At 35.5% G+C, this 27,642-nt stretch overlaps 1 protein-coding gene across 3 annotated transcripts in view; it reads right to left on the reverse strand.

The window, feature by feature from the left end:
- Positions 1 to 4,680: 4,680 nt before the first annotated feature.
- Pik3c2a (phosphatidylinositol-4-phosphate 3-kinase catalytic subunit type 2 alpha) overlaps positions 4,681 to 27,642 on the reverse strand; it is a 120,161-nt gene continuing 97,199 nt past the window's right edge. For all 3 annotated transcript variants that reach the window (XM_015477670.2, XM_048788428.1, XM_048788429.1), the window contains 12 exons: positions 26,907 to 27,036; positions 21,385 to 21,521; positions 18,373 to 18,542; positions 17,540 to 17,696; positions 16,711 to 16,820; positions 14,062 to 14,269; positions 12,571 to 12,695; positions 10,571 to 10,688; positions 10,410 to 10,482; positions 9,994 to 10,103; positions 9,781 to 9,906; positions 4,681 to 7,765 (listed from right to left, as the gene is read on the reverse strand). In XM_015477670.2, coding sequence (XP_015333156.1) covers positions 7,583 to 7,765; positions 9,781 to 9,906; positions 9,994 to 10,103; positions 10,410 to 10,482; positions 10,571 to 10,688; positions 12,571 to 12,695; positions 14,062 to 14,269; positions 16,711 to 16,820; positions 17,540 to 17,696; positions 18,373 to 18,542; positions 21,385 to 21,521; positions 26,907 to 27,036 — 1,647 coding nt within the window. In that variant the 3' untranslated portion in view covers positions 4,681 to 7,582. The remainder of the gene's footprint in view (positions 7,766 to 9,780; positions 9,907 to 9,993; positions 10,104 to 10,409; positions 10,483 to 10,570; positions 10,689 to 12,570; positions 12,696 to 14,061; positions 14,270 to 16,710; positions 16,821 to 17,539; positions 17,697 to 18,372; positions 18,543 to 21,384; positions 21,522 to 26,906; positions 27,037 to 27,642) is intronic.

Genomic DNA, 27,642 nt, shown 5'->3' on the forward strand with positions numbered 1-27,642 from the left:
AGATATTTGTAACAGTGGTTAACACTTTATGCTTTGATTGTATCTCTTGCTGCTCTGTCACCGCAATTTATTTCTAAAATGGACATGTTTCTTTCTCTTCCTCTCCTCCTCCTCCTTAATCTCAGGGGAAACAGGATTATTTTCTTCCCCATCCTAGGCAGAGTTATCTGTCCCTGAGTATACACCAACCATAGGAATGAAGTAATTTAGATTTTGGGGATGGTACCAGAAGATCTCAGAAATGAGTATTTCCCAAATTAACAAGTGAATTACAACTTCCGACAGAGAACACATGGAATGTAGCTTTTGAGTCATGTCTTTAAAAGCCCCCTGTTCCTGCTGATGGGCAGACTCACATCCTTTGGGACAAGAGTCCCCAAGTGTTTCTCCTTTGCTAGAAAAGCAATAAGGCTTTTTCTTTTTTCTCAAAATAGTGTCCTCTTATTGGACTGGCATAGGGGACAAGGACCCACCTTTCAGTAACACCAGAAATTGAACGAATGTAAGGGCACTTAACCACTGAGCAATGTTCCTTTTTATTTTTCAAGACAGGATCTCACTAGGTTGTTTACAGCCTCACTAAATTGCTAAGGCAGGCTTTGAACCTGTGATCCTCCTGCCTCAGTCTCCCAAGTTGCTGGGATTACAGTTGTGGATCACTATGCCCATCCTTGAATTCATTTTTATATGTGGTATGAGGTAAAAGTCCTCCTCATTCTTTTGCATGTGGTCATTCAGTTGTCCCAGCACCATTTGCTGAAAAACCTTTTCTTTCCCCATTGAATGATGTTGGCAGTCTGTTCGTTTCTTGGATCATCATGCAAAAATAACAGCTGTGTTTTTTTTTTCTTAAACCCTTTTAGTTGTAGATGGCACAATACCTTTATTTTATTTACTTATGTTTATGTGGTGCTGAGGATCGAACCCAGTGCCTCACTCATGCCAGGCAAATGCTCTACCACTGAGCTATAGCCCCAGTCCCCAAAACAGCTGTTATTAAAACAAAGAATACAACCACCAAAATTTAATACTTAATAGAGAGAAGTAGTGAAATGGAAAAGAAGTTAGGTTAAATTATTGAGAATGTAGCACGGACCAAAAAATGTGGGGAGGTGGGCTGGGATTGTGGCTCAGCAGTGGAGCGCTCACCTAGCATGGGCAGACCTGGGTTCAATCCTCAGCACCACATAAAAATAAAGGCATTGTGTTGTGTCCATCTACACCTAAATAATAAATATTAAAAAAAAAAAGTGGGGAGGAAAAGGAGGAAGGGAGAGAGGAAGGAAGAGGGAAAAAAAGAGAGGTTGGGGGAATATGGCAAGAAGTTACAACCACATGGAAGAGCGGCTCAGGAGGCTGAGGCAGGAGAATCACAAATTTGAGGCCAGCTTCAACATTTTAGGCTCTAAGCAATTTAGTGAGACCCTGTCTCAAAATAAAAAATAAAAAGAGCTGGGGATGTAACTCAGTGGTGTAAGTGCCCTTGGGTTCAATCCTTGGTACAAAAAAAAAAAAAAAAGAAAAAGACATGGAAGAGAATGGTAAGGTCTATCATACATTTATCAGAGTTCTAAAAACAAAGGAGAATTAAAAAAAAAAACATTTAAAAATTTCAGTGATAGATGATACTACCAAATACACAGAATTGAGGAAAATTACTGATCCACAGATTTAAGTATCCCAAATAAAATAAAAATGTTTCTACTTCTAGGCACATGTTTAGTTAATATAGATAAAACAGGGTTAGTGCTAATAATTGTTAAAGCTGTGTGATGAATTGATTCATGGAGTTTATTATACTCTTGTCTACTTTTGTATATATTTAAAGTGTATATAATAAATTTACCCCAAGGTCAATGAACCATGGCCTCATGCTGAGATTCCAGGATGAAGGTACAGGAGTAGAATTCACATTTTTCAATTCTGTAGATATATCTAGAATGTGACTCTTTACTTGGCTACTTAATATTTTAAATAAATTACCAAAGGCCAGTGACTCTAGGTATACATTTCTGGTAACCTGCTATTGGGTTCCCTATTAGTTAGTCTCTCCAAGAATCCTGTTTCTATTCTTCACAATTGAATATATCCTATTCTTTTCATTCTTGCTTTCCATTGTCCTGTGAATTTCATTCTTCATATTTGTGTGACCAGAACCTGGAAAGAAGTTGGCAGTGAGCTGCTACAGTCTATTGCAACACTGGAGGGAAGAGCCCACATTAAGAACTGCAACTTGCCACTCAATGGTAGTGGAGGAGAATTGGGCTTTGCTAGCTGTGACCCTAAGGGCTGACCCTGGTAGGCATTCCCTGCTGTGATTAGCTGCTAACACTAAAACACCCTTATTTGCAGAGGCCTGACACACAGATTCCACCTGCCAACAGAAGTGGAGAATTGAGTTTTGTCTCAAACTCTGGTTTCATTATTTGACACCTAATGTGGAGCACTCTTCAGAAGGATGGGTAATACTCTCTGGCACAAGTTCTCCTTTGAGGTGCATTTTGATAAAGGAAATAAGAATGGGATATCATAAAGGTAAAGGGAACACCAGTAATGTAAAAAGAGGAGATTGAGAGCCAGAGTTGAGGGATGAATAAGGGAAGAAGAATAAATTCTTTAAAAATTATGCTATGTGCATATATAAATATACCACAGGGAATTTCACCTTTATGCATAAATAAAAAGAACCAATCAAATATAAATAAATAGATGAGCATAAGGAAGTCTAGTAGAGGAAACAGAACAGGGGAGTAGAGGGAGGATGGGAGGGAAAAGTGGGGTTAGAAGAGGGATCATGACACTGAAATTTAATTCCATGTATGAGTTTATCAGCATGAACCAACTACTATATATAACAATAAAGCTCTAATTAAAAAACAAATAAGATACATTTTGAACCACTGGGATTCCTTTGACCCTCATACCCTGAAGAAGCAGCACCTGATATATTTTTACGTACCCAAGGTTGGCCTGAATACCAGTTGGAGGATGGGGAAAAATGGCTCCCTGAGCAGTAAAGGTAAATAGGATTGATTCATAGATTAATCATTCTCAATTTAAGCCTTTCAGCTCAGAAAAAGACCCTGACAATCAACACGTCCAGAGAGGAAAACACCAACCAATGTTCCTGTGAACCATTAAAGGATGAAAATTTCTGTGCAAAAGGACCTGAGGGCCACCTGCATTTGCAGATAAGTAATGATAAAGAAATTCTAAACCAGGTGTTTAGAATGGCATATGCCTGAAATCTCAGCAACTTGGGAGGCTGAGGCAGGAGGATTACAAGTTCAAAGCCAGTCTCAGCAACTTAGCAAGACCCTTTCTCAAAATAAAAAGGGCTTGAGATGTGACTCAGTGGTCAAGTGCCCCTGGGCTCAATCCCTGGTACCAAAACAAAAACAACAAAGGACATTCTGATTAGCCCATATCTTTGCAATTCTTCTCATAATGTTGCTTTGGTGTATGTCAAAATATATACTTTCTAAAGGGTGGGATGGCTTTTCCCACACCGCTATAATATTACTTTATATTATATGAACATGGACTCTTCCCTTCTTAGCTCCTCTGTTATGATACTTAATGTTTGGCCTACGTTTACTGATTCTTCTTGTAAAATTTATTTCTTCTCACCTAGAGTCTATCCAACTACACATTATATAAATGGAATCCTAGAAGAAAAATCCAATCTAGGGCAGTGGTGGGAGTGCAATAGCCATATTTCTGTAGAAGGACACTGTGTCCCTTTTCAGCCTAAGGTGGTATCATCCTTTTTCCCTAACAGTAGTTAGGGTCACTTCTTTAGAGCGAGGTATGAAGCCATCCAGGAGGAGCTGCAGAGAGGAGGCTTGAGTGGGCTGGAGCACAGGCCATGACTAGGCAGAGCCCACCATGCCAGTGTGGATCTGAGGTACAGCAAGCCAGGGCTGAGGCAAACCAGGGATCACCAGTTACACTGTGGCAGCTTGGACCCTTTCTGGTCCATATGCCCACTCCACACAGCACCACAGCGGGAACCTCCAAGCATCCATGATCCTACCACCTCAACTTCCCACTTCCTGACCAAGGTCTAGAAAACAAAAGTGGGGCAGACACCTGAATGGAAGTTCAGATTCAAAAGTCACTGAGTAGGGGCTGGGGATGTGGCTCAAGCGGTAGCACGCTCGCCTGGCATGTGTGCGGCCCGGGTTCGATCCTCAGCACCACATACAAACAAAGATGTTGTGTCTGCCGAGAACTAAAAAATAAATATTAAAGCTCAAAAAAAAAAAGAAAAAAAGTCACTGAGTAGCATTACTCCTTTTGCAAACTCTGATTGGCATTAAGACCAATAGTGTTGACCTAAATCCTAGACTAGCACTTTCAGACCACTATTGAGTCCCCTCTTGGCTCTGCAAGAGTTGTTTCTATTCTTCACACTTGAATAAATCTTACTCCTTTTATTCTTCGATGGGGACAACGCTGAGAAGCATTTCACATCTAAGAAATGGTAATGAGGGCTATAGCAAAGTGTAGCAATCAGAGCTTCAAAGAATCACACACAAAAGTCAGACTCTATTTTCCAGGAAAATGATAGGCCCATTCTAAAATTCCAAGATTACTGAACTAGATGAGAAGCAAAAAATACCAACAGTGAGCTCAAAAGTTTGAAATCAAAATGATATCCATAAGAAACAGCAGCAGTTTCCTTATTCCAGAAATATTTTAATATAATCATAGTACAGTTATGAAGTCACATTCAATATATTCAATTGAATATATTCAAAGTATTAATAAAAATATTATACATCTTTCTTCACTATCCTAATATAATTAAAGTATTTGGTTCTTATAGATGAGATTAGTTAAATTTATTCATATTTGCACTGCTAGTGAAACAGCATGTAAGTAAATCTATGGATTATAATAGTGGGGCTTCAATCCTTTTTGACCCTAAGTTTATCAAGTGTTTCTTTTTTAAATGACACAAACTTGAATTCTAGAAAGAACAGTCAAACAATTTAAGGCAAGATTTTGAAACTTTTATACAACCTGAATTTGAAAAAAGGAATACTTTATCAAAGATCATACATGCCTTAACATTTAAGTATTTATAGATTCATATAAGGCAGTAATGAAAACTTCAGTGCCGGTTCTACACTGGGTTCCTCAGCAGAGAAAATAATAGGTTCTTGGGATGAACTATAATCTTCAGATCCCAAAATGCAAGAAGAAAGATTTCTTCTGGTACAAGACTTACATGCAGCAGAATTATTTTTACTCAATAAATTATAAAATATTGTCATTATGCAAATTAGTGTCTTTGCCAGTTTGTTTAGACTTTTGTTTTTCAGATTTACTTTAAGTTAAAAAAAAATTTAAAAATTTCAACTAATTTAGAATTGATGATAGTAGTAGTGCAAAGAGACTCCCCTCCTTTTTCTTTCTTTTCTTGTTTATTGTTTGATTTTGTTTTTTGGTATGGGCTGAAGCTTAGCATTTCACAAAGAAATAACTTATATTAAAATATAGGTGTTTTCATGACCAAAGAAGGCACAAAATGAGTTAAATTAAGAGAAAATATGACCATCATTCTGAACGCTTTAACTGTACAATATTAATCATAATATACACTTTTAGATATGAATTCAGATTTCTTGTAATTGAAAAGTGACGTCATATTTTCTAGTTCTATTTGCGCTTAAAAGACACTGCTGTGACAGAGTGCAAAAAAAGCAGTCCATATTAAGTCCAATAAACAATACCTTTTGACAAGATATTAGTATTTTTTTTAACAGTACTAATTGACAACTCATGGAATGGAATTAGGTCTCAAAAGCTTAAGTGAAAATTTCTAGTGCTACACTACATTTACAAAACTACTTACACACTTCAAGGAAATGTTAACTGTATGTGGAAAAAGCAAACAGTGGTGCTTTGATCTGCATTTTAATTAACTTAGTAAATATACAACACATTTTAACATTTTTAAAAAGACATAGAAAATCATACTCGTGAGTTTTCCAACAAATTATTTTTGTGGGGAGGGTGGGATGCTGGGGATCAAACCCAGGGCCTTGTGCGTGCTAGGCAAGCACTTTTCCACTAAGCTACAAACAGATCATTAGTGTTAGGCACCAAAAATTTCAAGTTTGTTATTTTAAAATGTTTATTTCTGCTCTGTAGGTATCATTTATATTAAACACTTGCATACTTTATAAAAATTCTGTTCTGGACAACTGAATTAGAGATTGTCTTTTCTCTCTTTGATACTCTTTACTGCATATTTTGTCAGTTTTCTCAGAAGGACCAGATTGCGACATCTCTGTTACCATTTTAAAAGTATCTGTATTTCCATTCTAACCATTAAAGTTATTACACATATGTATTTATCTAAACAAAATTATGTCTGAAGGTGAATAGTAAAAAAATGAGTGTTATACTTAATGGTTATAGCGTAATAATTTTATTTCTGTCCCTTATGATTCTGAATCTCATTGTATGATGGAAAATAATTCTTATATGTGAACATACAATGTTTACAAATGTCAATTTATAAGATGAACTCTCATAAAGATGTTTGGACCCTACAATCTTTGTCTGGTTCCTTTCTGTAAAGAGTCTATCCTTCTCACGGAGTTCTAACGCAAACAGGAATGGGCACAGGAGTGGACAATTTTCACTTGCTTAATGACAAAGTAAATATATATGGAAGTGAAATTATCCAGGTTCAATTTACACCCCAAGGAGTTAAGTGTAGGATTATAATGGAATGATAGAATTTATTATACAAGTATATCAACGAATCTTATTCAGTACTGGGCAATAAAAACTTAAATGGATTAACAGTTAAAATAAGTAACACAACAGAAGCAAAGAAAATTATGTTTTTTTTGGGAAAAACATTTGTAAATGTACATAATGTTTTGTCCTTAATAAACTAAAAGTGTTGGGAAATTACTTGTTATTTATCAAGTCAGGAAAAAAATCAGAAATTAAGTGCCAGTGATGCATATAAAGTTAAGGCACCATTATTTAAAACTTCAGCAATTGGCACTTATTCTGAAAAAGGCTTTAACAAATGAATAAAAAACTTCTATTTTCTATAAACTACTTAGTAGTTCTTAACATAGTTATCTATTATTTGTGCTTTGCTTTTCAGCCCTAAGAATAGCAGCTGCATTTTACGGTAACATTCTGCATCTTTTCATTACTTTGGTGTTTGTGAAATTAAACAGTGGTAAAAGCTGTAAAAGGTGCATAACAGAAAAACAAATGTACTATGTCCATATAGGAAACAATGCAAAATAGATGGCTGAACTGATATAGTACTACTTCAAAAGTCTTTTTCAGGACTTATCAAGGTTAGGATTTGTAACATTTTAAATGACTTTAAAACAGTAATGGCTTCCTGAAATTTTTTATAAAATTTAGTTACCTGACTATTGGTCCAACTGATGTGTTAAAATACAGTAAGTATATTTATCCTTATAATTTTTGCACAAGTATAAAAATACTATACAAAGTTCACAAATCTTCATGCATTCATGTATACACACACACATTTATAACTCTTCTTGCTTCCAAATCTGAGAAATTCACTAGATTACAAGTAAGTTGCTGCAGTCAGCTGATACCATTTAACTGTTTCTTTGCTCAAGTTGAAATCTTTCAAAGGCAGAGTTATTCCACCCAAGAAAAAATTCTCCCGCAGAGATTCTGAACTGAGTACACTCAGTTGAAGTTCTCTTTGTCTTAGGGTTTCTTTGCTATATCCATTGTACACAAGCTACAGCAAAGGATAAAAAGAAAAAGTAAAATTACATATTAACATTTTTGATTTCTTGGAATACTTTCAGCAAAATGTGAATAATGAATGACATCATAATAATATGGTTTGCCTCAATATTTCAGAAGCACATTTTCTATTTCAGGAGTCTTGGGTTGCATTATTATTCCTGTGAATGTTTGATATAAGAGATGTTTAAAGCAGGACCAATCCCACTGGTTGTCTAAAAAATAAAAACTCGAAACATGTTTTTTTCTGAGATGGAGGTGATGGGGAAGGGAAGAGATATTACATGGCAGTTACCTTAAGATGATCTAATACATGGGAAAAGAGGAAAAAAGGAAGAAACTTGGGAGGGATAGCATAATTAACAATTATTTTACAAAAACAGAGGGAAATTTTTTTGCTGTGGGTAGTAATGCAATTGAACATAGGGCCTTGGGCATGCTAGGCAAGTGCTCTACCCAGCCCTTTATCTTTTGCCTTATTAAACACTATTAGGAAAAGTACTACTTATTAAACTGCTAAGGCTTACCTTGAACTGCCTCAGCCTCTTGAGTAGCTGGGATTACAGGCATGTACCATTGTGACTGGCTAGAATTTTCTTTTTGTTATCTTTTTTCTGTAGAATCTACGTACCATGAAGTTATAATTTTTCATAATTCAATATGAATTTCTCATAATTAAATATGAACTTTTAGTAAAACTGTAATTTACAGCAAACCTAGAGTGCTGCAAAGCTAATTCTATATCAAATTCTCATCACAACATTTAGAATTTTAATTTTTCCATAAAGCCTCACCATACATTCAAGAAACATCTCTTTAATCATAATTCTTATTAATTGGCTAAAACAACTTAAAAAAAACCTGTCCACATTTCATTTTCTTTTTTTTTAAAGAGAGAGAGAGAGAGAATTTTTTAATATTTATTTTTCTTAGTTTTCAGTGGACATAACATCTTTGTATGTGGTGCTGAGGATTGAACCCGGGCCACACGCATGCCAGGCGAGCGCGCTACCGCTTGAGCCACATCCCCAGCCCCTAAAAAATAAATATTTTTTTTAAAAAAGAATGTGGCCTTATGGTACACTGAGTACTTAGCATGCATGAGTCCTTTGGTTCAATCCTAGTACCACAAAACAAATCTTAAAGTTGGTAGTTGCCCAGGACAAACTAGATAACTGAGAAGTATTTAAACACAAAAGCAATGAAGAACTACTGCTTGAGAATATTGTAGAGGAGGTTCATGCATTGGAAGGGAAATTGAATCATGGACTCTCAACATCTTTTCTTTTCTTAGCAGTGTTAGGGAATTGAAACCCAGGGCCTCACACATGCTAGGGAAGCCCTCTACCACTGAACCTCAGCCCCAACCCTCTGTTTTTTTAAAAGCTAAGGTTCTGTGATAAGGACTCTATCAGACTTGACTTTGTTAAATACCACTGGACTGTTATTAATTTGTTTGGGGCAATAAACAGTTCAGCAACTAATACCTAATATTTTAAAGTTGTTGATTGGGGCTGGGGATGTGGCTCAAGCGGTAGCGCGCTCGCCTGGCATGCGTGCGGCCCGGGTTCGATCCTCAGCATCACATACAAACAAAGATGTTATGTCCGCCGAAAACTAAAAAATAAATATTAAAAATTCTCTCTTTCTCTCTTTAAAAATAAAATAAAGTTGTTGATAAACCTTTATTTATTTATATGCGGTGCTGAGAATCGAACCCAGTACTTCACACATGCCAGGCAAGTGTGCTACTGCTGAGTCATAGCCCCAGCCCCCTAAAATCTTTTTTTTTTTTAATTTTTAGTTGTTGATGGACCTTTATTTTATTCATTTATTTACATGTGGTGCTGAGAACTGAACCCCGTACCTCACACGTGCTAGCCAAGCACTCTACCACTGAGCCACAACCCCAGCCCAATACCTAAAATCTTTACATTTAAAATATCTTAAAATTTAAATCTCAAAAACAACAAATCTAGGAAATTTTTAGAAATGATTTTAACCTACCATTTCATTGAACGTTGGATTCCTAGTTTTTCGTGAAATTTTGGTTTTACGTTTGGATGTCTTGTGGGTATCTGGAAGTAGGTATGTTTTGACATATGGATTTGGATCAGCCCCATCTTCAGTAACCTATAAAGAAAAGCAGTCCCTTAACAGTAATGCTTTCTACTAAGGCATCAATTTCTTCTATAACCATCATTATTTGTGATCACTCACAAGATCTTTGATGTGCATCACCATGATGAACAGAGTGCCATTTCGGTAAGAGACAGATAACTTCACTGCTCCTCCTATTTGGCCTGGAGTAGGACTGAAGGGACCTGCACCTGAAAATACAAATATTTTTCTCCTTATTTTATCCTGCTTGCAGTGGTTTAAGCTTCAACAAAACAATTTTGCTTTACTTCCAGAACCTCTGCATGTGGGTTGGGGAGACATACAGTGAAGGAAAGTAAAGAACCTGGTAGGTCACTGTTTGGAAAGTTAACTTTATCCAGAAGTAGACTGGCTTAAAAAGAATACTCTCTTCCCATTCTCATGGACCAGCAGACCACCTGTCACTCTACCACATTCACTGAGAAGTTAGATTTGCAGGCCATGAATTACCAACAAAGAGAAAAAAGTAATCTCACCTGCAGACCTAGCTATTCCTTCAGCCTTCTCATCACGAATTAAAGGGTGGAAAAAAGTACAAACAAGATCACACTAAGATTGAAGAGAAAAAAGATTAATTAGTTTTATGGGGCACAAAGGATATATTATTATGTTATCACTTATTACATAGGAAGCTTACCTCTGCTACATCTGTTGAAGCACTCATCAAATTCTGTAAATAACTGTTCAACTCAACTTTCCTCTTGGCTGCTACATCTTTTATGTGTGTTCTTCCTAGAACCATCCTATTAGGAAAGCTATAAAATAAAATAAAATAAAATGTGGAATTTGCCAGGTGTAATTGGCACATGCCTGTAATTCCAGCAGCTCAAGAGGTGGAAGATCCAAAGATCAAAGCCAGCTTCAGCAATTTAGCAAGGTGCTAAGCAACTCAGTGAGGCCCTGTTTCTAAATAAAATACAAATTAGGGCTAGGGATGTGGCTCAATGGTTGAATGCCCGAGTTCAATCCCCAGTACAAAAAAACAAAAGTGGAATTAAAATTATTTGATCTGGGGGCTGGGGATGTGGTTCAAGTGGTAGCACACTTGCCTAGAATGCATGAGGCACTGGGTTCGATTTTCAGCACCACATAAAAATAAAGATATTGTGTTCACCTAAAACTAAAAAATAATATTAAAAATATTTGATCTGGAAATATTTATAGAATCAAGTACAATGCTTCCTTACAAATATGCTTTTTTACATACTTCTTTTTCTCCTCCCCTCCCCTGCCCCGCCCTATGGGGACTATACCCAAGGGCACTTTATCACTGAATTATATCCTCAGCTTTTAAAATTTTATTTTAATTTTATTTTTTGGGGTACCAGAGATTGAACTCAGGGGCACTCAACCACTGGGCCATATCCCTAGCCCTATTTTGTATTTTATTTAGAGATAAGATCTCACTGAGTTGCTTAGTACCTCACTTTTGCTGAGGCTGGCTTTGAACCTGAGATCCTTCTGCCTCAGCCTCTTGAGCTGGTAGGATACATGAGTGTCACTGTTCCTGGCTTAAATTTTATTTTTGAGACAGGGTCTCACTAAGTTGCTGAGGCTATCCTCAAACTTGAAATTCTCCTGCCTCAGCCTTGCAAATTGCTGGGATTACAGATGTGCAATATCATGCCCTGCTACTTTTTTACATACTTCAGGATAAAAGTGGATTCTTAAACAGTTATATAGTATTTTTTTCTGTAATTTATCTTCAAAGTACAAGAGATAAAACAATTCAATTAGCCATTTTCATTTTCTACTATTTCTTCTCAACTTTAATCATTCACAAATATTTATCAAATCTGATCTCTGAAAGAATCATTACTTAATCAACCACAGCCATTGTAAGCATCAACAGAATCCCCAAATAATGACAGGGCCTAAATCAGGTACTGAAAGGATAATCTCTTTGGTGGCAGTAGAAAGAAAAGACTACATATGGAAATTAATACTAATACCACTTTGCCTCTTTGTTACTTTTGAAATTTAGTCTGAAAAGAATTTGAACAACTTGACACAAGAAATCTGTTCATTAAGCCACCGTAAAACTGGGTTTCCAAAGGGTATCAGATACAAAACTAAGCCCTAAGATTGTGATTAACAGTTTTAGTGATATCTTTTTTAGTTTGTTAGTTATCAAGAGGAGCTCAGTATGGCTCATGATTATCTCTGTAGTGATTCAGCAAGAGACTTTTTAAAATCAATATTACAAATTATCTTCTGTTGCTTGCTATTGTAGAAACAACAAAGTCAAAAGCTTCAACTAAAATTAGGAGTTTGGAAAATTCCACATTTTAAGATCTTGATTAGGGTTGGGGATACAGCTCAGTTGGTAGAGTGCTTGCCTCACATGCACAAGGCCCTGGGTTCAATCCCCAGCACCACAAATAAATAAATCAAATAACGGTATTGTGTATATCTATTAAAAAAAAAAATCTTGATTACATAGACCTTTTTTCTCATTCAACAAAAACTTACAGCTCCTTGTCTATGTCAAGTTCTGTATTAGGTTCTCGTGATACAAAAGAAAATAAGCCAGATATTGTCTATAGTATCTAAGTGCTAACATAAAGCTTTTAGCTACATTTGAGAAAAATTGTTTCCTACAAAAAAGAATTAATTTGTACAAGAATGGGAACATACCCAGGTAACTTCCAAAGTGGAAAAATAATACTGAGCTTATTGTGAAGTTCCTGAAACTCGTCAAACGTCCGGAATACAAATGATGGTTCAAGCTGTCCTTCTCTCAAAATTCGGACTACATAAATCTGAGAAGAAATCACACAACAAATAGATTAAATTTATAAGAAACTTCCTTTCCTGACAGAAAAAGAAATTCATAGTCCAAGTGCTTTTATTGGTAAAATATGCCAACAACAAGAAATAGCAAATATGTCATTGTATTTATAGTACATAAACTGCATTCTAAGAGTGATAATATCAGGGCATGGTAGTGCTAGCCTATAATCCCAAGTACTTGGGAGGCTGAGGAAGGAGGATTGAGAAGTTCAAGGCCAATCTGGGTAACTTATGGAAACCCTATGGTAGAGTGCCCTTGGTATCAATTCCCAGTACTAGGGGGGAAAAACTGGTGACCATAACCATTGTGAGGTATATAAATAAGAACTTGAAAGTAAAAGCCATTTTATCTACAGGATTAAATGTAATAAATTTACTTTCCAAATCTATAAAGTTAGTGCATTTCCAGTAAAAAATGGTAAAAAGTAAGTTAATTTAAGAAAGCAAATAGGAAAAAGGAAAATAAAACAACTATGGGGTGGGTGATGAACATTTAAACTATTATGTTATATAGTACCTTAAAGAGTATAATACCAGTACAGAGAAGTAGATATATCCATAGAAATCAGAAATAAATTCAGGGATAAGCATTTATATAAACTAGAATTAAAGGTGCCATGATAAATCATAAGGAAAAAAGTACTACTCAATAAGATGGTTAAAATAATGAATTTCTAAAACCTACCAATTCATCAAAAAATTTAAAAACTGAGTGCTGAGAGATAAAAACATTAACACAAGAGGTGGGTGTGTTAAGTCAGTGGTAGTGATTACATAGGCACAAAGCATTGGATCTAACCTTCAGCACCACAAAAATGAGTGAATGAATACATAAATAAATTTAGCACAAGGGTGAAAACTCTACAGATGATAATGTATATTATATCATGTATAATATATCACATATATTATATTCTCAAGTGGGTAAAAAATTCTATTTTTATTTAAAAACAAATTGTGTAGCTGTGTGTGCTATAATACTTTATTAGAGGGTAGAATGGGAGCTTAAAACTTTTTGATTTGATTTATATTGCTTAAAATGTTATAATTAGCAAAATTTACCTCTGAAAAAAATGAAGGAATGAGAAAGCAGAATAGCATTACTCTTTTAGCCCTCATAATTTTAAAGCACCTTTAACAAGAAATAAATGTCAAAATACCAATAAATACCATATAAATACCACAAAAAATTAGGGATGCTTCAGATACATTTATTTTTGGACCACCCATGGATGATATGAGCATGAACAGAACAAATCCACGGAATTCTAGCAGAAGGGCATATGAAGGACAACAATAATGCATGCACAATCGTCTACCTAAAACCAAACTTACATAGTGTTTATCGGGGTTGTATTTCTTATGATATGTGAAAACAGAGACTTCCTTGATTCGACCATCTTGTCTAAAAGAGTATGTTTTGGGTGAAAATGAAAGGATGGGCTCATCATTAGAAGGAAGACCAGAAAAACGTAGCTGAGCAAGATTGTGAATGAAGAAATTAAACTTTGTGGCAATGCTTCCCAAACTTGATTCAATCAGCCTGCAAAATAATCAGAAAATGCGTTAACAGCAAATCTCCATGGAAACATATGCTAAATTCTTTCAACATCATATCATATGAAAACACTTTCATTTCTTTTTTAAAAATATTTTTTAGTTGTAGATGGACACAATAACTTTATTTTATTTGTTGATTTATGTTTTTATGTAGTGCTGAGGATCAAACCAATGCCTCACGCATGTGAAGCAAGCACTCTACCCCCCAGCTATAGCCCCAGCCGCCATTTTCATTTCTTTTAAAATATTAAGCCACTTCTCACTCTGCCAAGGATTCCTGTGTTCTTTAGGCCAAAGACCTGTTAAAATATATCTCATCCCAACAAAAAAATTTTTACCACCAGAAAGAAATGATGCTTTTTGGGGGAGGGATTGAACTCAAGAGCACTTGACTACTGGAGCCACATCCCCAGTCCCATTTTGTATTTTATTTAGAGACAGGATCTCACTGAGTTGCTTAGCACCTTGCTAAGTTGCTGTGGCTAGCTCTGAACTCTCAATCCTCCTGCCTCAGTCTCCCAAGCAGCTGGCCTTACAGATGTGAGCCACCACACAAAGCTTATTTTTCTGAGCCCTATGAGGTGCTAGACTAATCAAAGAGCTATTAGGAATAGATGATAACAGATAATTCTAAAAAGATGACTTTGCTATTTTAGTATAAAAATCCAAATTTAAAAAATTATGTCAAATAATAGAATGTAGAATTTGGTGCCAGATTCTTTTGGATAATCACAATTTCACTCATTTAGGAAAAAATGATAAAATGGAGAGTTTGGCAGAGATAATCTGGAAAGTAGGCCTGGATAAAACATTTCAGATAAGTAGACAAGATTCAGAAACTGGGTTAAGGAACCAGAGAACAAGAGATTCAGAGAAGCATGAGAACTTCCAACACAGGTTTTTGCCTTGCTGTGGACTTGAATGTTTGTGTTCCCTAAAATTCCTATATCGAAACCCCAACCTCACCGTGAATATATTTGGAAATGGGGCCTTTAAGGAGGTAATTAAATTTAAATAAGGTCATTAGGGTGAAGACTTGATCCAACAGCTGTGTCCTTATAGGAAAAGATGAGAGAGAAAGAGAGAGACACACATACATACAGATACACACCCACAAACTATGTAAGGACAAAGCAAGAAAGTGTCATCTTCAATCTACAAAGGGAATCCTCATCATAAACCTAGTCAGCTGGCTTCTTGATCTTGAACTCTGAGAGATAATAATAATGGCAATTTTGTTATAGAAATCCAAATAGACAAATGCATGCCTGTTTTGTAGTCTTGCCTAGGGGAGCTAATGAATTTCTTTCAAAATATAAAACAAAGCCAGTCAATACCTAAATTGTCAGGATTTGTTCAGAAGGCTATACAATAGTCAGCTCACTTCAATTCAGTTTGGCCCAGATTGCTAAGACTAGGGAAGCCAGGGTAATGTTACAGAACTCTTCTCCACCAAGAGGAAGAAAGCAAGAAAAAAACAAGAGGGAAAAGAATGTGAGCTCAGCCAGGAATGACTGCACATAATTATAATCCCAGTGACTTGGGAGACACTAAGACAGGAGGATTGAAAGTTTGAGGCCAGCCTAGATACTGTGTCTGGGCATGGAATGTAGCTCAGAGGTAGAATGTTCCTGAGTTCAATTCTCAGGAATTGGAGAAAGGGGGAGCACAGAACATGACCTCATGTGTCCTTTCCCGGTATGGTTTTATGATGATGTGGCAGCAGTACCCAGTGACCAACCAATGCCCCACGGGCATATATGTTTCAAGTACTATGTCACACAGTAATAGTTTACTAAGGGCATTGTCCCAGAGTTTGCTGTTTTAAGCACTTATGGTATCTGTGAGAACTGTTAAGGTAGAATCCTGAAAAACAGATTAGCACAGAAATCAGTTCAGAAAGAAACCTGAAAGAGGTACTTGGTCCTGTAGGAAACATGCTTCTTAGAACTAGTTCACAAATAGAATTTTATAACTGGGTCCATACATTAAATAACTTTGAGATCATCTTTTGAGATAAATTATTTTTAAAAGACTATTGCAAATCATTCACATTACTTCAGTAAGTAAACTTTTTTTTTTTTTTTGCTTGCAATGCTGAGGATTACTCAGGGCCTCATATGGTAGGCCTGTGTTCTATCACTAAGCTACCTCCCCAGCTTAAATAAACTTTGACACCTATTGTTTGCTAAATACTATGAATCATAATTTTTCCCTCTAAATCATATTTTTGGTAAATAGTATTTGATTAAATTAGGTAAAGATAATATTTAATTTAAAGGTAAATTAAAAAGGTAAAGGGCTTGCTAGCATGTGTGAGGCCCTGGGTTCAATTCCTCAGCAATGCAAAACAAACAAAGAAAGGTGAAACAAATCAAAGCCAAATTACGTGTGTCTTCAACAATATACTTAAATATACCATACCTAGTGAAAAAAATTGTAGCTTCTGCATCTGTGGTTTGGGGTTGAAGAGCATCTCTAACATATTTCAAGTCCTGAACACTTGTAAGTTCTGGTAACCCTGAAGGAATCATCTGTAGGAGAACAAAAAAAAGTTATGTGAGTTAAACTTTTTTTCTGCTGATCAAGTATTTAGAAATAAAGCAAACAAAAATAATCACAGTTTTGAGAAATCTGTTATTGTTTAGGGGACCTAAGTGATTCTCTTACAAATGAGAAAATCTAAGCAAAGGAAGTCAAATGACTTGATGAATCACAAAGCATGTTTATGAATAAAAGTTATGAAATCCAGACCTCTTTTTGTTTAGGCCTCAGATTCTACTACCACATCAATTTTAGTCAAGATAATCATAGCATAGGTTATTTTTTTTTTCATCTTTTACTTAAGTATAATACATATCCACAAAAGTACAGAAATTCTAAAAGTACATACAGCTTAATGAATGTTCACAGTCTGAACACACCCCAGGTCAAGACACAAAATATTCACCAGGCTTCCAGATGTTCCTCATAGGCTTTATTAACTTCTTCTCCTCATTCTCTGGGTCACTACTCAGTTGACTTATCTCTTACATTTTATATAAATGGAGCCAAAAAGAATATACTCTAATATTTTTTAAATGTTTGCTTATTTGACATAGCTATAATTTTATAATATTTCAGTTAATATTAAAGCTGACATTTGTGACTATAGTAAACTTTATTCCAAAATCACAAAATATCCTTTTTTAGGGATTATAATACAAATGCACTTATAGAAAATTAATTAAATGCTTTTAAAGAACAGAGTTACCAGTGAAAGTAGGTTAAGAAAGAGGTTTGTTTGCTTTCTTATCAAGTTGTAGGCCTGACAGCAAAGGTCCACAAATAATTGGAAGCGAATGGTTGGCTTTTCACCCCCGTTAATGACATATGCCATATCAGACGTAAGCACAAAAGGAGCTCGATCCCTGTTTAAGATGAAAGAACACACAGAATATTATTATTATTTTTTAAATTTTTTATTTGTTTTAATTAGTTACACATGACAGTTCAGTGACCTTGACATATCATACATTTGAATGAGATGGGATATAATTTCTCAACACCCAGAATATTATTTACAGTAGATATGTAAGTAGTGCTATTGCTGTTGCATGATTATTAAACTAAGTCATCTGAACTATAGCAATTTCCAAGTAGGAAAGGCATCAGGAAGTTTTGAATTTCTATAATTCTTGAATATTCACATTTTCAGAAAAGCCTAGATATAATATTTTCATCACTTAGACAGAAGTTATGTGAAATTTTATCCAAGATGATATTTATAAATTTACATACCTAAAGAGAGATCGAACAGTATGTACAAACATACAGAAAGAAGTTATGAAAATGAACTACTTCTAACAGCACCACAACTATATATAATAAAATACACAACAATTCATTTCAACAAAGTTTACATACACACTCACAATTGCCTATTATGTGGTAAAGTTATCTCTCAGGGACTTTTCATCCTTAATTAGGCTCAAAAAGAGCCACAAAGCAAAGCATAGGAAAGGGCAAGGTTTGAGCCATTAATTTGTGACACAAGACATGTGTCTTTTCTTTAGTAAAAGTAATATTAACAATAGAATATTATACCTTTTGAAGCTACCAAACATCTGTGCATGGCCCAAAAACTTCCCAAAGTCAATGTGGAACATATGTCCTGTACTTCGAAGCATTATATTATCATTGTGTCGATCACAGATGCCTAAAACATAGGTAGCTACACAGCATCCAGCACAAGAATAAATAAAATTTTCAGAAGCCTATAATAAAGATAAAAAATTATATTAAGAAAAAATTATTTTTATTTGATTTATATGTGTGTGTATACACACACACACAATTATTTTTTAGTTGTTGAGGGACCTTTATTTATTTATTAATTTATATGTGGTGCTGAGAATCAAATCCAGTGCCTTACACATGCTAGGCAAGAGCTCTACTGCTGAGCCACAACCTAGCCCTGAAAAAATTATTGTTATAGGAGACAATGTTTACAAAGATTAAAGTAGTTCATCGCTCTTTAAAAACACAATCATTCTAGGCATGGCATCTGCCTGTAATCCCAGTGACTAGGGAGGCTGAGGCAGGAGGATCACAAGTTCAAGGCTGGCCTCAACAATTTAGAGAGACCCTAACTTAAAATAAAAAATAAAAAGGGTTGGGGAAGTAGCTCAATGGTCAAGTGCCCCTGGTCAATCCCCAGTACAAAAAACAAATAAACAACAACAAAAAAGCTGTAATCTACTTTCTCAGCTTGTATAGGTTATGATAATAAAAACCAGCCTTTTCATATTTCAAAAACAAAGCCACTCTAGCTTTTTTCTTCTACAAGGTAGAGATCTTGCTATTCTCTACCGTGAATAGCTTTGAAATACCATGTTTGTGGAACCCTGCTCCACATACCCTTGTGCTCCTTACCACAAGAAGCATTACTGGGACAAAAATTAATCTAAGTACAAGAGTTTTATTTTCTCTAGTTGTAGGAAAGACTTGTGAAACAAAGTCAGCTCAGGGGCTGGGACTCTAGTTCAGTGGTAAAGGACTTAACCTAGCAAGCCTGAGGCCCTGGGTTAGATCCCCAACATCAATAGGGGTAGGGGAAAGAAAGGCAGTTTATACCTTGAAACATTCAATAATAACAATTACTCTATTTTGTGACTTCCTAATGTGTCATCAGAAAATTTCTTGAAGGTAGACACCTTATTTCACTTCAGTTCTGCATGTCCTAGGGACTATTAAAATTACTAATATCATACAGATACAGCAAGATACATATAATGAATATTTTTACATTTTATTCTCAAAATACTGTATTTCTGAGGGCTCAGTCATATGGCTATACTTGTCCATGTGGTTAAATTTTATTCTATAATCCTCCAGAATCATTAACAAAGATGATGATGTGATAACAGCAGGAGTCTAGCACAAACCAAGTGCACAAACCTTTCTCTGTATACATTAGCCTATTTAAAATCTCACAACAAACCAGTAACTCAGGTATTATTATTACTGTCATTTTACAGATGAGAAAAACCGAGAGAGGTTAAGTCATCTACCTGAGATTACATAATTGGTTAGAACCAGGATTTAAATCCAATGTATCTCCATTATGCTATATTCCTTTTAACATATTAAATCACATAAAAATGCACAAAAGTTACTTAAGATATGCTACTTGACAATTATTTTGTTTCAAACAACTTACCAAGAATCACAAAAGAGATAACATTACTATGAACAAGCACTGACCTCTGCTGTACTGCTTCCTCCAGACCACAAAGAAAAGGGAATAATCTTACAGTTTAAATGACCCACAAAAGAAAAAATTATCTGCTTTACCTACATAAGTCAACAGATGGTACTTTCGTATCCAAAAGTGATACAATAGCCAGGGCATGGTGGTACATGCCTGAAATACGAGCAACTTGGGAAGCTGAGGCAGGAGGATCTATAAAAGTTTGAGGCCAGCCTCAGCAATTTAGTGAGAACCTCGGCATCTTAGCCAGACCCAGTCTCAAGATAAAAAATTAAAAAGGAGACGTAGTTAACTGGTAAAGGGCCCTTGGGTTCGATCCCTAGTACCACAAAAAGAGGAAAGAAAGGAGGAAAAAAAAAAAAAAAGATGTGACAGAATAATGGTATATAAACTAAGCAGCTAAATGACATTAAAACTGGGATCTTCTATCACTATGCAAGAGTTCATGGGTCATTAATTTTTTAATTTGCTTTAATTAGTTATATCCATGGGTCTTTCTTAAGCCAAGTTTAGGATCATGACTGGCTTATATCCTAAGAGATTACTCTTTTTTTTTAGCAATTTTTTAAAATATTTATTTTTTTGTTTTAGGTGGACACAATATCTTTATTTATTTTTATGTGGTGCTGACGATCGAACCCAGTGCCTCACACATGCCAGGGCAGCGCACTACCACTTGAGCCACATCCCCAGCCCCGAGATTGCTCTTTTTGATATGTAATTCAAATTAATACTAATACAAAAAAAAAGATACTCCCAATAATACAATTTTCTCTGTTGTGTGTTCTCTCATGCTCTTCCTCTCTTTATATACACATGCAATACACTCATTTAATTTTCACAATAACCTTATGATACTATCATTTTTACAGCCATAGTATATACAATAATACCATAATATAAACTAAAATAGTTTACAGGAGAGTACACTGAGGCACAAAGAAGTTGCCTAAGGCCCTGTAGCCGATGAGTAACTTAGGGCCTGCATTTAAGCCCAGAGGCTAGTCCATAATATATGCTCACAAGTACAAACCATTTAGCTGTTCTTACTCATTTCTACAACTTCTTCCAAGGTCTTAGGAAAGCATAACATTCTGAGTTATAAAAATACCGCTGGTGTGCTGAACTTTAAGTACATGTTTATAATATTTTGAAGGTAATTTAGCTTAAATTCACTTATATTCCTGCCATTAAATTCCATCAGTTTTATATTCTTTTCTATACCTAAGACATTGTTTTCTTGACTTAGAATAAACAGTTACTCTCCAGAATTGTACAATGAACTCAAAATCTTTGTAATACATTTTTGACAAAGTTATTAAGAAATAAAGAGACATGCTAATCACCTTTTCATATTCTTCTTCAGAGGGATTGTATTTCCTCAGCCATTCTGCAAGTGGTTTATCCTTAAAGGATCCAGTCACACCATATTCCACTTGGATTTTTCTGAGGGTATCTGAAGCAGGAACTAGTTCTACCATGCCTTTAACAATAAAATATTAAACTATGTGAAAACATCTCCCAAAATTAAGCCTTTTAAAAATTTACAGCTAAAAAAAAAAAATTTCAGCTTTCACTGGGCATCATAGTGGTGCACACCTGTAATTCCAGTGACTCATGAGGCTGAGACAGAAAGATGACAAGATCAAGGCAACACAGTGACTTTGACTCAAAAAAAAGGCTGGGGATGTAGCTCAGCAGTAAAGTGTCCCTGGGTTTAGTCATCAGTACCAAAAAGAAAAAAAAAAAAAACAGAAAATTACAGTTTGCAATCTTGGACAGAAGGCACCAACTAGCAACTATCAGTTTCAAAGAAAATCAAGTCTGGCAGGGTATGCTAAAAAAAGTAAACAATCATAATTGTTTTGTATTTCCAAAGTACCCAACATGTGAAAGTTGATTTTTTACTATATGAGACTCTATAGTCTATACTCATGTGCTAATTCCCAAGTGATAATAATTTTGATTACAAACTAGATGATAATAACTTCACTGGTAAAGTTACTTACAGATACATAATGTTCCATTTCAGCATGAAAAACTGTCTCTCATTGTGTATTTGGGAAGATAAAAGTATTTCAGAGAATATTAGGCCCTTTCAATGGGATGAACAGATTAAGACCATCCTTGTTATATACTTAAGTCTCAAATATGTGTTTTGTCTTCCCAACGAAAATGTTGCTGGCTTGGCAAACTGTTTTACCTTATCTCTGCAATTCCCTTAAAACAAGTTATCAAATAAATAAATTATAGCATATCTATACAATGGACTATAGTGAGGTGGGTCTCTATGTCCTTAAGTAGGACAGTCATTAAAATAATGCTTTAAAAATAAAATCCAGATGGAGAACTGTAATGCTTAAAAAGAAAAACTGTTGGAACATATATAAAATAGTTCTTGAAGACTATGTAAATGGTAATACCTTGTGAGCATGATGCCTAGAATTAAGAATAGAGAGGTATGGAAGAAAACCAACATTTACTTTTACATAATTTACAAATTACATAATTTATATATTTTTAAATGAAGGATATATATTTGTGTTAAAAATAAATGACTGGGGCTGGGGATGTGGCTCAAGCAGTAGCGCACTCGCCTGGCGTGCTTGCAGCCTGGGTTCGATCCTCAGCACCACATACAAACAAAGATGTTGTGTCCACAGAAAACTACAAAATAAATATTAAAAAATCATCTCTCTCTCTCTCTCTTAAAAAAAAAAGAAGATGCACCTACATTCGGAAAAAAAAAAAAAAAAAAAAAATAAATGACTGGAGTTGGATGTGTGGCACAGGCTTGTAATCCCAGCAGCTTGGGAGGCTGAGGCAGAAGGATTGTGAGATCAAAGTCAGCCTCAGCAAAAGCAAGATGCTAAGCAACTGAGTGAGACCCTGTCTCTAAATAAAATACAAAATAGGGCTGGGGATGTGGTTCAGTGGTTGAGTGCCCCCGACTTCAATCCCTGGTCGCCCTCCCCCACCAAAAAAGATCTGGAAACAAAGATCTGCTTCAGATAAAGAGAGTGGAGGAAACCCAACTTGACCAAAGCCTCCAAGGACACCATGAAAGAAAGTATGCAAGGCCAAGTTCTAATTCTAGGGGTCTGATTATATTTTGGTTGTATCATCTAGTTTACAGTTCATAGTGACAACATTTTTCAATGAGTGCCCCCAATTTTAATTCTATGTCTAATGATTATGTACAAAACAGTGAATCAATGTGTGTAAAATATACAAAGTACTAGATACATTCCCTGATCAGAGAGAACATATCATCAATCCAATGGGGAAGATATAAAACATGCAGAAAGTAAAACTAATATAAAAGTTAATAAAAATTAATATAAAAAACTAATATAAAATTAATGTCTGGTGACTATAGAATAAAACTGGCTCAATTTAGATAAAAGAGACAGTGGTATAGGCTGAATTGCTTGTGAAAAGCTTCACAGAGGATGTGTGTTGTGATTTCTTTTTCTTTCTTTTTTTTTTTTAAGTTGTCAATGGATTTTAATTTTATTTATTTATATGTGGTGTTAAGAATTGAATCTAGTGCCTCACAAATGCTAGGCAAGCACTCCACCACTGAGCCACAACACCAACCCATGATTTCTTCATTGAGAAATAAGGATACAAGTTGGGTGCAGTGTCACACACTTGTAATCCCAGCAACTTGCGTCACTGAAACAGGAGGACTCCAAGTTCTAGACCAGACTCAGCAAATTAGTGAGACACTGTCCCAGAAATAAAAAGGGTTGGGGTGCAGCTTAATAGCAGAGCACCCCTAGGTTCAATTCCCAAAAATACAAAGAAAAAAAAAAAAAGAAGGATACAGTGAAATAATACAAGTAGAAAGCTTATCACAGGATAAGACACTTAAGAATTTCAAAATGAGAATGAGGAAGTCCAGCTATAGAAACAAAATATGGTAACAACAAAAAAACTTAATCTAATTGAGACGATAAGCTTGTACTGAGAAGTCTTTATTTGATAATATTTTATCAAATATTTTATGTGTTTTGTCTTCCCAACGAAAATGTTGCTGGCTTGGCAAACTGTTTTACCTTATCTCTGCAATTCCCTTAAAACAAGTTATCAAATAAATAAAGATCTTTGTGAAGATCTGTATCCTGACTGTATCAATGCCAATATCCTGTGATATGTGCAAAAGACTTTAGATTACATACTATAAGAATTAATTAATTATATGAAAATTAATCAACAAGAATTCTTTTTTTAAATTTAATTTTTATTGATTTTTAGCAAAAATTCTTTTTCTTTTCTTTTCTTTTTTTTTTTTTTGGTGGTGGTGCTGGGATTGAACCCAGGGCCTTATGCATGCAAGGCAAGCACTCTACCAACTAAGCTATATCCCCAGAATTCTTAAATTGACTTTGATTTCCTAATCTTTTTTTTTTTAAAGCCTCCCTTTTCTCAGAAGGTGATTTTTTGAGAGAGAATTTTTTAAAAATATTTATTTATTTTTTTTTTAGTTTTCGGCGGACACAACATCTTTGTTTGTATGTAGTGCTGAGGATCGAACCCGGGCCGCACGCATGTCAGGCTAGCGTGCTACCACTTGAGCCACATCCCCAGCCCTTGATTTCCTAATCTTGACAAGATAAAGTCTGCACATCTAAATTTGAGCAAGTAAGGTTATAGACTCTAATGTCGTCCTGATGGATAAGAGAGAGAAATATGGAAGCGGGTGATAATACAATGAAGACAAGTAATTAAGCAAAATATCATACTTGAGGACCAGGGAGGTAGCTCTGTGGTAAAGCACTTGCCTACCGTGAATGAGGCTCTGGGTTGGATCCTCAACATCACATGCAAAAAAAGAAGAAAAACAAAACAACCTAAATTGTACTTGAGGTAGCAATCACCTAAAGGGAAATTTCTCGTGGCACACCACCAGGACTGGTCCTTTGGCTTTTCTTGGTAAACGTTTTTCCCAATGACTTAGCAGAAGCTACGGAATGTATGTTCTTTAAGTTCATACAAACTAAGAAGTTCAATAACAGATGGTAAGAATGAGAGTTTACGCCAGGCATGGTGGCACACGCCTGTAATCCCAGTGGCTCAGGAGGCTGAGGTAGGAAGAATCTGAGCTCAAACCCGGCGCCAGCAATGGCGAAGCACTAAGCAACTCAGTGAAACCTGTCTCTAAATAAAATACAAAATAGGGCTGGGGATGTGGCTCAGTGGTCGAGCATCCCTGAGTTCAGTCCCCAGTACCAAAAAAAAGAATCAGAGTTTACTTATTTTTTTAAGTTGAGTGAGTGAGTGAGTGTGTGTGTGTGTGTGTGTGTGTGTGTGTAGTACTAGGAATTGATTGAACCCAGTGCTGAGGCTCAAGCACTTTCCCACTGAGCTACAACCCTAACCCTAGGATCAGATTTTAAAAGGAATCAAAGAAACTGAAAAGCAGTGGATCAAATATAACAAAGTTAATAGTTAATGTCCTACACATGAGTCTAAGACACAAAATGTACAAGAACAGAACAGTCAGGACATGACTTAGGAGCTACTATCATGAAGACTTATTGGTTTCAGTTGTATGTAACCTTTACGTGTGAGGCACTTTGCCTACTCTTTTGTATTCTTCCAAATTCAGGTGTCTCTCCTAGAATGGATTGCTTGAACCCTTTTACGAGGAAAACAACCAGGTGATAAGGTAATTTAAAGTCATCTATGATAAATAGCTAAAGAATGCAGAACTCAAGATCTGAGGCCACAATACTAGCAACCTTTAATGAGGGATCCAACTTAATTATATAATATTCTATGAAAAGATCTGGAATCAATGGGTAAAAGATATCAACAATTAGTCCTAGTATTCAACTGAGTACAAGAAAGAACTTTATAGCTATCACCTATTCTGGATAGGATCAACTGCCTTGGACTGCAATGAATTCTCTTCACTGTTAAGTATTTAAGTACAAACTTAATGGCAAATATTAGAAGGATGACTAGATCAGGTGACTTCATAGTATTCAAAAAACTATTTGTTCAATAATAATAATGAAGGCAGGTGTGGCGGCACATGTCTGTAATCCCAGCAACTCTGGAGATTGAGGCAAAAGGGTTCCAAGTTCAAAGCTAGCCTCAGCAACTTTATGAGTTCCTAAGCAACTTAGCAAGACCCTGTCTCAAAAATAAAAAAAATAAATAAATAAAAAGGACTGGGGCTAGAGTTATAGCTCAGCGGTAGAGTGCTTACCTCACACTGTGAGGTACTGGGTTCGATCCTTAGCACCACATAAAAAATAAATAAATAAATAGATAGATAAATAAATAAAGATATTGTGTCCATCTTTAAAAAAAATAAATAAAAGGACTGGGGATGTGACTCAGTGGTTAGGTACTCATGGGTTCATCCATAGCACTAAATAAATAAACAAATAAATAAATAAAAAATGACGATGATGACTGCCATTTAGTGAGCCCATAATACATAAACAGCTAGGTTGTTTAGCATTATCTCAAAAACTTATTTGATAAAAAAGTAAAAATCTGCTCTTAAAAAACTTTTCAAATTACTCTTTTATTCTGTAGAAATGAAACAAAGTTGGTTTCACTTAGATATGGTTTTCTTTTTAGTTCAAAAGCTAAAGTCTATAAAGTCCTCCTTGAGTTAATTAACAGATACCTCTGAAAACTACAAAGCATTTATTAGGGTACACAATGAATTGTATTTTTAAAGCAAGTAATCATTAACAATTGAATGAATAAAGTAACACTAGATTAAAATAAGAAACAAGAGAAGCCATGGTACCTCTGTATCAGGACCTTTATGACAGATACATTCTGAGCCGAGTCCATGGGGGGGGGTGTGGGAAGGATACCAAGATACAGCTAACAGACTTACCTCGATCTCTGCCAGTTGAAAGACATTTGAAAATTACCATCCTCAGGTCTAGTCCTTCTTTAAGCCAGATCTTATCCATAATCTTTATCATCTGTAAAGCTAACATATCCTGCCGAAGATCTTCACCAACCTTGAAATCAAGCAAACAAAATGAAACTTGCACTTTCCCAAAAGACTTAATAGATTACATACTATAAAAGCTGGGGGACAAGGGAAAAAGAATAATAAAAAGTGAACAGTGAAATAATCAGAACTGCCTTTTTATTCTTTTGTATTAAACCTTTTCAAGTCTCAGTTTCCTAACATAATAATTTAAAAAGTTGAATTTTAGGGTATGTGAATTATATTCAATCAAACAAGAAGTGGCAGGTCATGGCTGTGCAACAGCTATAATCCCAGCTACTTGGGAGGCTGAAACAGGAGGATCCTAAGTTCAAGGACAGCCTGGACAACCTAGTGAGACACTATCTCAAAATAAAAAATAAAAAGGGCTGGGGGGGCTGGGGATGTGGCTCAAGCAGTAGCATGCTCGCCTGGCATGCATGTGGCCGGGGTTCGATCCTCAGCACATACAAACAAAGATGTTGTGTCTGCCGAAAACTAAAAAATAAATATTAAAATTCTCTCTCTTTAAAAAAAAAAAAGGGCTGAGGATGTAGCTCAGTGATAGAGTACACCTGGGTTCAATCCTTAGCACCCCTCCCCCCCAAAAAAGGCGCGGGGGGGGGGGGGGGGG

Source organism: Marmota marmota, unplaced genomic scaffold (genome assembly GCF_001458135.2).
Source record: "Marmota marmota marmota unplaced genomic scaffold, marMar, whole genome shotgun sequence".
Classification (NCBI taxonomy): domain Eukaryota; kingdom Metazoa; phylum Chordata; class Mammalia; order Rodentia; family Sciuridae; genus Marmota; species Marmota marmota.